Genomic DNA, 11,117 nt, shown 5'->3' on the forward strand with positions numbered 1-11,117 from the left:
TATTTGTCTTTCAATATGACTAAAAATAAAGAGCAAAGGAAATAACAAGACATCAATGTTTCCATCAATAGGTACTTAACAACAATGACCGATGCAATAAAAATATGACCCAGAAATTTTATAGATTGATATATTTGAGGTAAAAATATAAATTCGTAGTTCCACATAAATTTGTCTTTCACAAATTTGCTAATTTTTGTCCTACAGAAGAGGTGGATGACCTGGAGGTTACGTTAAACTATAGAGAAATAGGATACCGTCTTTGAGTACGGATTACTTTCTTTAGTTAGAAAAAGACTATGTGGCAAGAAATTAATGGAACACTTGGCCACCAGGTTTTCAGCAACCATGCTCCTTTCTCTCTCAGACATAGTTTTTGGCAGAAAAACTTGCGGTCACCAAAACCTCTACATCATGGGTTTTGTAAAATCATGTGGATTTTGTAAAAGACTCTCACTGAACTTGTAATAGGGAGGCCTGTCCCCTTGTCTTGCAGACTAGAAGGTCTTACTAGTGAACTGGAACTCCTTAACTTGGGATGGACTTCCAAAGATTACAACAGTCAATACTGGCCTTCGAGTTTGCCCAATTTAATGCATCTATTAGCCACATTTAAAAATCGAGTTGTCCCTAGATTCACTCAACTCTACCTATACTCTCTCCTTGATCTTCCTTGAGTTCACCAGGAACTTAACTGCCCTCCAGTCTTGACACAAGCTGCTCTCGGCTCCCCTCTTCTCCAGCCCTCAAATAGTCGCATCTCTCGCTCCTTCCCTTCTTTGGGGGCTCTGTTTAACTGCCCTCATCTCAGAGAGATGTCTGCCTAAAATACCACCATCTCCCTACCCTTAGGGCCTCTGCCGCTGTTTGTTTCTTCCTCTGCTTTGTGATATTTCCCAAGCCCTTATCATTACTTGATACTGATTAGATAGTTGTTGGATTATTGTCTGTCTCCATCATTAGAATTTAAGTTGAATGAAGGCAAGGACTTTGTTTTATATAAGGTTGTATCCTCCTTACCCAGAACAGTGTCTGGCACATAGGAGATGCTCAATAAAACTTGTTGACCAAATGCATGGTGATTTTGATGACTATTTTAGCTAACATCTGTCAAAGTAAACCAGCCTTTCAAGAGAGCCATATAATCTCTTTAGAATAACTGACCATTACAAGCCTTATACTTACAAGAAACACCTAAATGCCTTTTGGAAATTAAGGAGCAATGGAAATGAGACCTACTCTGCATATGGGGGATCTTGCCCCAGACCAGTTCTGAAAGAGCAGCAGAAACCCTATGATTCCATCAAAAGATATTAAGACTTCAAAAGATTTCCAATAATACTACGGAAATAACTGGGGGAAAATGTTTAATTTGGGAGCTTATTCTGTAAATATTTTTAGAAACCTAGTCTTTGATGGACTGGCTACATGGGCTGCTTAGTTGCAGTTAACCAAAAGGGGGAGTCCCAACCTGGGTAACACTGTGGGTCAATGTTGACTTGAAGCTTCCAAGAAAAATGTTTTGCTTGGTAATAATTTGTTAGATAATTGACGGGGATAAGAACCACCTTCTGTGTTGCACAAATGTTTAAGAAGGTCATCTTTGTAGCCCTATCCAGAACACTTGGTCGACCTGAAGACATCCTGAGATTTTTTTTCCCAGCTCTAAGATTTTAAGATGTCTGGCATTCTTGAGACAAAAGAAACCTTGAAGTCTGATTTACTTCTACTTTTGGTGGTGTGACTTTGAAAGATAGGAGTACCACAACCTAATTATTTTCAGAGTATGTCATGAGTTGGCTATGGCAACAGTCAGCAAAATGCCAGTGGTTGGAGAACAAGATGGGTGATGTCAGAGATGGAGTTTCTAATACTAGAGTTGAGTACCACTTCTTTGGCCAGAGGGCCTGGAATTAGTGAAGTCACTGGAAGGGCCATCCATCCCACCTGGCCTAGAGTCGAACAAAACTTCTATTGTGTCATTTCCTTGCACATGTAGAGACTCTGCTTTCTGACACATGTCCCTCCCAAACTTAGAACAGCGCTAAGCACTCAGGTATTGTCTCTACTTATTTATAATCATCCTCTTTTACTAGGAACCAATTAGAATACAAAGCATTTCCCAGAGACCTCCAGGAGTTGCTTTCAATGAACAATACATGGAAAAGCCTGGGCCACTAACATTAGGCTTATGTCCAACTTCCTTCCTGCACATCATCTTAAATAGAGGGTTGACGTGATGGCCCCAGGCTACTCGGCAGGTAGGATACTCAGATGACCTTGGATGCTCGAACTCCTTCCAGAGCATGGAGAAGGAAACGACCATGAAGCAGCTGGTCCTTTTATAAAACTTGTCTTTGAGGGGCGAAAAAGGCATGAAAATATGTTCATATTGGAATCTTTTGGCCTTTAGACAAGACAATTTCCAAGTGGCATTGCAAGGCTGGCATACCATCAATTTGATGTCCTTACAACCACCCCCATCCCTGAGGCAGGACAATGAGAACTCACATTCAGCCTAATGGCCTTGAGACTCTGAGGAATCTTTGCTCTTCACTGATCCATCAACTAAATTTACTCTCCAGGAGTCACTAATGCAGCTACAAAGAACAGTACATTGTATCGTAATTGCCTTCAAAGACTGAACCAAGGAGCCTTTTCTGTCTAATCCCAAAGGTAAAAGGAAAGAGAAGAAGCAGATCTTCCCTATTTCCTGATCAGTCCAGGGCTCCTGGACTTGGAATCGTTTCGCCTGTGCCTCTGATGTCCAGGAAAGGGTGATGTGTCCTTCTTTCATGTTGCCGGGCTGCTCCTATCCCTGATACACTTGGAAAAACCCATGTCATCCACAGAATAATATCCTCACAAATAAACCAGGACCCACCCACCTCGAGGTAGCTGAGGATGCAGTATTTCTGGGCTCCGTCCAGTCCGCAGGTAGAAGAAGCCGTGAGCTGTGCACTGCGACCCACCAGGAGATCACCGGTGGTGGGGTGACAGGAGCCCCTTTTGCGTTCATCGTGGGCTTTCGTGTAACTGAACAACCCTTGAACACAACAGACACGTTGCATACAAGGCAGTCTAAGGGTAGCAAAGGGCTTAAAGAAGCAACCGGTTAAGTTGGAAAGTTAAGAGTCCTATTTATTTTTAAAATAAAAACTGATGCTGTTGTGCCCTTGGCCTAATGGAAATCTCTTAGCCTGCCAGGTTTACCATCTGTGTTCATGACTCCACCTGGGCCAGCCCGTAGCCAGTGACCGATGGACACAATTCATAAGGCTGGCACCACTAGCTCCGGCTGGGGGCAACTCCGTGGTGCGGTTTGTGCTCAGAACTTTTCATGGAGGAGGTTGAAGCCCCACTCCCACTGGAACCATGTCCTGCTCCCACCTCCTCACTCTTACTCCTCAGAGTCTTCCCTCACTAAATCACTGACACATAAATCCCTGTCTCAGGCTCTGCATGGAGGAAACCTACCTTGAGACAGCCTGTACGTACTAGAAATTTTATAATTTCTAGTTATGCACATTATGACAATATAATGTCAATATAATTACGACAATAATGTGCATAGACACCAGGAAGGAAAATCTTAATCTAGCCTCTTATACTTATTGTTCCAACCTGTACAAAGTCATTCAGAGAATTTAAGAAATCCTTGGGAAACAACTTTCTCTTAAAACAGGTAAACTCAACTGACCTCCTTTATAATCTGGATTGCTGGGTTTGGACTCACCATGGAACAAACCATGCCCCTTTGGGATATTGTGAGAGATGGAGTTCCAGACCCACGCAAAAATGCCCAACTGATTTTTGAGGCACCAAGGCAGTTCAAAGGAGGAAGGCTAGCCTTTCAATAAACAGGGCTGGAGGAGCGGGACACCCACAGGTAAGGAAATGAACTGTAACCAATACCTTGCATCTTATACAAATATTAACACAAAATGGGCCTGGACTTCAGTGTACCATATAAAACTGTAAAGCTATAAAACTATAACACATGGGAGAAAGTCTTTGAGATTTAGAACTAGGTGAAGATTTTTAGGATTGACAACAAGAGCACAATCTGTCCAAGGAAAAATCGATAAATTGGACCTCATCAAAATGAAAATTTTGCAAATTACACTGAATGAAAAAGACCAATTAAAAGGTTATGCACTGCACGGCTCCCTTTCTTGAAAGACAGAATTATAGAGAGGGAGAACAGATTTGTGGTTATCAGGGATTAGGGAGGTAGGGAGGAGGGTGTGGACAGAAAAGGGTCATACTAGGGCTCCTTGAGGGTAATGGAGCTGTTCAGAATCTTCAGTGATCGTCATGCAAATAAAACTGCACAGAATTTAATACACACACATGAGTGGGGGTAAAACTGATACAATCTGAATAAGGTCACCTGACTATAACACTGTAAATTTCATTGTCAATTTCTTCATGGGGGGGGAGCGTGGGGGGGTGGGATGGGGGGGTTACCATTGTGGGAAACTAGGTGAAAGGCATAAGGCTCTCTCTCTATTATTTCATACAACTGCATGAGAACCGGTAATAATCTCAAAATAAAAAGTACAAAAGCCCACAGAATCCTCTGCCCCTTCAAAATCACCCCATCAGCCTCTGGACGGTAAATCAAGTAAACTGTACACTCTACAATAATATGCACATACACAGCCTATTCTAACTGCTCTTCTATACTTTTCCCTTGAGACACAGAGATTTATGTCAAGTCCTGATTCCAGCAGACAGGAGAGGGATGGGCATAAAATGGAAAATCATTCCCATACTGTGCAATAAGCTTGGTTTCTCTCCAGCTTTCTCAACTGTAAAACAATAAGAATTTTTTTATGGTCTTGTTTTGCATTGCAAAATTCATTGCAGGGGTTTCTTTTCCACCGAAAATAGAGGCTATTGAAAAGTAGTGTTTTCTTTCTCTTATGTCCACATTTCCCATATAAACTATTCTTTTCATCTGGTCATTTTGTGATTATTATCAGACATTAATACACAGATCACAGTTCTATAGCTAAGAATATGACACATAATGTCTCCTTCCATGCAGGTTACCAGATCCCCCTTTGGACAAGGCATTTTCTGTCTTCACTTTCATTGCAAAGATTACTCTGATTCCAAAGCAAAGACACAACAGTGCTTTCTCCTTCTTGAAGATAGATACGTGCAAAAAGTTAGCACCGTTGCATACTTTTGTTTCATTGTATAATAAATGATCCCAGGTTGGTTAACATGGATTTTTTTTTCTTTTTATTCACCCAATAATCCAAACCCAGATCTCCTTTTATCTGTAGGATAAATTACCAATCAGAAGTTTGGACTCCCAAAGATAGAGGCTTTTAAAGACAAGGTCAGATTTAAAAATCTCTGCTAATGCTGTTATGTGTGGATTAGCTAAGACTTCCCTTCCAGGGATTTATTCTTCTAGACAAGTTCCGTCCTGAATTCTTTTATTGGAATTGCTGACTTAGAGGTTTAACATGTTTTTATAACTTGACTTGGCCTAACTTGTTTTGATCAGATGTGTACTTTTCAGAAATAAAAGTATCCCAGGACTTAGGGAAATTGAACTATTATTCTTATAATAGTCTAAATGCGAATATGAATTTCCGGCCTCAAATACTTGGCAAAAAGTAGCTAGCAGCATAAGCAGTTAAAGCTTCATGCCTGAACAGAGAGAGCCTTAGCAATACCCTTCCTGAGTTGAAATTTTCAACTGCCAGATTATCCCATTAGCAACAGGTTGGAATTGATTCAGAGAATAAAGATCCTTATGTCTTTAGAGAATCAATGCATTCCTCAAAACAACATGCATTTTGAAGATAGGATCTGGTTAAATATGAACTTTGAGGAGACCTGGTCATTTAAAGAAAATACACAGCTCCATAAGCATCATTTTGTAGAAATAACAGTTATTATATATCTCTCATTTTGTATGTTGTTCTCATTTTCTTAAACAAGTGGGATGTTTTCATATACTTTAGAGCTCACGTTGGAGTTTAAAGGCTGTAAATATACACACACACATTACTTACTTTGGGTAAGAAAATTTTTTTTTTTTTAAGGATTTTATTTATTTATTTGTCAGAGAGCAAGCGAGAGCGAGCGAGAGCGAGCACAGGCAGACAGAATGGCAGGCAGAGTCAGAGGGAGAAGCAGGCTCCCTGCGGAGCAAGGAGCCCGATGTGGGACTCGATCCCAGGACGCTGGGATCATGACCTGAGCTGAAGGCAGCTGCTTAACCAACTGAGCCACCCAGGCGTCCCATTTTGGGTAAGAAAATTTACAAAGAATGTGTGTTAGGTAAGTTCTGTACTTTTTTCTAGTTCCTAAAACCTGGTCAATGCGCATATTAGGATTCTTTCTCTGAATCTTCCTTAGTCAGAAGGCAAGACTAAGTGCTTTAACAGGCTCCAGTTCTTATAGAAATGCCTATGGTTGAACTACAAACCAGAAAATGCCCAAGCTGATGATAAGGTTCGTAGTTTGACTACAGGCAACCCTAGAGATTTGGGTTAGATCAGGGTAAGCTTATAGTTGGAAACCCAGGAACTACTGTAGTGAGGTCTTTTCTTTCTCAAGATTTTTTTTTTAAAGATTTTATTTATTTATTTGACAGACAGAGATCACAATTAGGCAGAGAGACAGGCAGAGAGAGAGAGAAGGAAATAGGCTCCCTGCCAACCAGAGAGCCCAATGTGGGGCTCGATCCGGGGATCCTGGATCCCGGGATCCTCAGCTCATGATCTGAGCTGAAGGCAGAGGCTTTAACCCACGGAGATACCCAGGAGCCCCCTCAAGACTTTTTTTTAAAGTAATTTCTGCACCCAACGTGGGGCTCAAACTTATAACCCCAAAATCAAGAGCAGCACGTTCCCCACAACTGAGCCAGCCACGCACCACGGGGTCCTTTTCTGCCCGAGCTAATTTGGTTTTGAAAATCTTTCATCCTAGAGAAAGGTCTCCTGATGGAGAAGGGGTCTCTGAGCAACCGTGCTGTGGTTTAGGATTTTGGCAAATTGTGGGGAAGCCATCCTATACGGAGGTTCAGCGATCCTCAATACTTGCTTCTGATTTTGCACACGAGTTTAGTCCCAAAAAAGAGCACCCGAGGCAGATGTAGAGGAAAACAGCTCTTTTCTGACCGTCTGAGGCCAGACCTAAATTTCATTGTCCTGGGGGAGAGGCAGTGTAAGTCTCTGCTCCCAGCAATTTGTGGCTCATCTCCCCAAGGCAGAGAATTTCCAACAGAGAACCCATGAGCATTTCCTTCTTTGAGCTGTTCTTCTTTCCTCTACCACCAGCAAATCTAACTGGGAGATTGCCTCGGGGTTTTGGGAATAGCAACATTGAAACATGAGATTCTTCATTGCTGCCATGAAGAAATTCAGCATGAATCTTTGAAGAGAAGATTCTAAGCAATTTAGTTAGCACTTAGTAACTAGAAGCAAAGCTGTTACAGAAAAGTCAGGATCAAAGAGCGTAATTGTTGGAAACATCCTCTCTATGACTAATGTAAATTATTCTCAGTTTATTAAAGATGGCAGAGGCGTGGAGGATTTGGCCCTTCAGTGGAAAGCTGCTGCTGCTTACTCAGAAGAGGGAATTTTGCCTGTGAATTCTTCACAAGACCTCATTACTGGTACAAGTGCTACATTCAAATGGGCCTCTATTTAAAAATTAAAATGCATTCTACTTGTAAAGAATCTAAAGTATTTTTACTTTCCTCAGTATCTTACTTATCTGCTGATAGTAATATTCCATTAAAGTTTGTTGAAATAGCTATGTGTGAGTAACAGGTTAGAGTGGAATTTTCTAGTTACTGGTGGCAGTCATGCAACAGAAGAAACATGAGAGCAAACAGAACAGAAAAAAAGAGGTGGATATGTTTTTAAAAATCTTTACTAAATATTTCAGAACAATTTAGTAAAAGTAGAAAATGGATTTTGACCACTAATACTCACCAAGGTGCAAAAAAAAGACCAGTTGAAATTGCATTCTTTTGTCAGGCGCCAATTAAATTCAGTTTTGCTAGGTTAAAAAAAAAAAAAAAGGAAAAGAGGTTAAAGCCAGTCACTGACAGAATCAATAATTGCCATCAATTTTGAATGATTTGAAAATTTGACAATTCTTTAGGGGCACAAAATATCTACATTGTCCAATTTCTTAAAAAGTAGGAGTAATTTTTACCCAATATTTGTTTTCTATTTACTTGAATTCAAAGAATACAATAGTTTGTAGGAGCTAATATGAAACAAATATGATTTCCCTTGTATATTTTTATTTTAACCTAATTTTGCCCTTTTATTGTTTAGAAAAATTTTTTTTAAATTATGCAATCAAGATATACTCATTCTTGAAAAAGTAGAAAAATCAGACAGGCAAAGTGAAGGAATTATTATCCGAAGTACTACCACCCAGAGACAACGGTTAATATCTTGCTATGTGTTTTTCCATAGTGCTTCCCTTTCACATAAGAATTTTAAAAAAATGATAACATACTGTATGCTTGTTTCAATCAACGCATCCCAGACATCTCTCTGTGACAGCAAATATAATTTTACATCAGTAATTTTTCAGCCTAGTGAGGGACAACAGGATTACCTGGGGGCTTCCATAGACCAAATCTGTATCCCCGTTTGCAGATTCAGCTATGTCCCTCTGGATGGAGGGCGCCCCCAAGTCACTTTGTGGGGAAGCCTGATAGAAATGGGCAAATACCAGCCTGGCGGGGTTGGGAGGAGAGAAGGTAAAATGCTCTCTTGCACCAGTATTTTTAAATTACTGGAGAGTATTCCTCTGAAGCAGGAACCAGAATTTAACGAATCTCCTCTTGGTCGATGTGTGCTTTGTTTCTAGTGTTTTCCTGTTGTAGGTGTTTTTGCTAAATCTTTCTTCACATCCTGAATTTTCCCCAGGATATATTAAGTGGAGTGGGAGGAGTGGATCAAAGCATGTGTCCTTTGGGTGTCCGTGTGCACACAAACATATACATGTGTAAGTCAAGAGTACATACACGCGTGCATACATACATACTACATGTATGTAGCACGTGTGTGTATAAAGCTGATACTGCCAAAGTGCCGTGTGGACATTTCGTCCCAGTGCACTCTCTCACCGACAGCCCATGAGAACAGCTGCTCACTTGTGACCTTCCCAAAATTAAAGATCTGTCCATTTAAAGAGCAAAAAATTCTACCTCATTGTCATTGTTTTAATGTTTCTATTTAGATAGCAGTGAGTATAAAAATGCTTTTCCATGTATTTACAGGCGAGAATTAATTTTGTGCTGCCATCTTTTGAGGCTTTTCCTAGCGAATTCTTTGTGTTCCTCCCCGCCCATGCTCTGGGTCCCGCTAACCTGATGTGCCGGGCTTTACGCTCTCCGAACCCTCCTCTCTCGCTCTTCGCTTTGCCTTGAATGCCACCCTCCTACACTCAAGTGCCAGCCTCCTTATGAAGTCTTTTGTTTAAATGCCTGATTTTAGGGGAATTCCCTTCTGTGACCCAAGCTCCTGGGCTTCCCTTGGACCTCCCGATGTCCTGAGATGAGTCACTGGGAAGCACTGCCCTCCGCAGCATCTCCAGCTGAATATGGGTCCTATCCCTCATACAAGCCTGCGATTCTGGATGGCTCCCTGCGTACAAAACCTTGTCAAGACCTCCAGAGGAATCCCGAATGGAGCCTTCAGGAGATCCCTTCTGTACAGAAAAACCCGAGTGCTTTTCCTGGGTGGCACGCCTTCTTGTCGCCTTTTCCCCAGTCAGGGCGTGTGGCTTGGGCTCCTCCCTCAGCTTCACTCTTGATACTGTGAAGTCCTCCGCCCTGACATTGTCATGGATTCAGAACCCAAGGCCGCGCTTCATTCTGTCAGATGCAGGACGATTAACAACGTGGTTATCCTTCCAACAAGAATGGGCAGCACAAGTGAAGTGTGCAGGTTTTCTTCTCCATAACCAGAGAAATTAAGCTCGGTGAGATCATGATGCGTGTGAAGAGCCTACAGTTCAGGGCTTGAAATGACCCAGGCTCGGGGTTGCTGAAAGCCTTGGAAATTACGCAGGAAATACCCGAGCGTCCCTGCTTCTCTCCAGGGGGGAATCCACTCATGGTGCAGATTCCAAACTGAAACACTGTTCCCAGTTACAGACCGTGGGCTAAAGTCTCCCTCCCCTGGGAAGGTGGGAGGGATGCAGAGGGCACAATTCTAACCACCCAGGTTTAGAGAGGAAGGAGAAGACCTGCTGGGTTGACTGCAGGAGCAAAAAGCTTGTGTGAAGGGAATGCCTTTGGAGATACAACCGTAAGAGATGCTTTTTTTTTTTTTTTTAAGATTTTATTTATTTATTTGACAGAAAGATTGATCACAAGTAGGCAGAGAGGCAGGCAGAGAGAGAGAGGGGAGGAAGAAGGCTTCCCACTGAGCAGAGAGCCCGATGCGGGGCTTGACCCAAGACCCTGAGATCATGACCCGAGCTGAAGGCAGAGGCTTAACCCACTGAGCCACCCAGGTGCCCCCCATAAAAGATTCTTAATCACAGGAAACAAACGGAGGGTTGCTGGAGGGGAGGGGGTGGGGATGGGGTTATTGACTGATAGACCGTGGGGATGTTATGTATTGTAATGAGCTCTGGGTGTTACATAAGACTGATGAATCCCAGACCTGGACCCCTGAAATGAATAATATGTTATAAGTTAATTAATTGAATTTAAATTTTAAAAAAGAAAAGGAAAAAAGAAAAGCAAGGGATGCCTTTGGCAGAGCACTTGGTGGGGGTGACAAATCTTTCTCAGTATCACCGATCATCACACATCTGTGATGCAAATGAACTCCTGGGAATTTTGTCAGTTTCCTAAGTATCTTTAAGCAGCAGCAAAGATCATGATACAAGCAAGTGAACTTTGCTGCACTCATCTGCCGGATTCCAGCCCAACCTGCCCCAAAGGAGAGAGAACTGGAAGGGGAACCTAAACTAGACTAAAATAGGTACAATTCCCTTACTCATAATTGCTCAACACATATCACCAGCTCCTCGGTGCAGAATTCCTAGGCTAATCGCCAGTTCCCCTGCCGGCTGACCACCTCCACAGCCCTGGCTGTGGCAGCTCAGAC

At 42.0% G+C, this 11,117-nt stretch overlaps 1 protein-coding gene across 1 annotated transcript in view; it reads right to left on the reverse strand.

Moving 5' to 3' along the window:
* The window catches only part of LAMB4 (laminin subunit beta 4), a 90,529-nt gene extending 81,098 nt beyond the window's left edge, over positions 1 to 9,431 (reverse strand). Inside the window, exons 1-3 of the mRNA XM_059397049.1 lie at positions 9,365 to 9,431; positions 7,968 to 8,034; positions 2,889 to 3,046 (exon numbers count right to left, since the gene is read on the reverse strand). Coding sequence (XP_059253032.1) covers positions 2,889 to 3,046; positions 7,968 to 8,001 — 192 coding nt within the window. The 5' untranslated portion in view covers positions 8,002 to 8,034; positions 9,365 to 9,431. The remainder of the gene's footprint in view (positions 1 to 2,888; positions 3,047 to 7,967; positions 8,035 to 9,364) is intronic.
* Between the last annotated feature and the right edge of the window lie 1,686 nt (positions 9,432 to 11,117).

This window comes from Mustela nigripes, chromosome 4 (assembly GCF_022355385.1).
Source record: "Mustela nigripes isolate SB6536 chromosome 4, MUSNIG.SB6536, whole genome shotgun sequence".
Taxonomy (NCBI): domain Eukaryota; kingdom Metazoa; phylum Chordata; class Mammalia; order Carnivora; family Mustelidae; genus Mustela; species Mustela nigripes.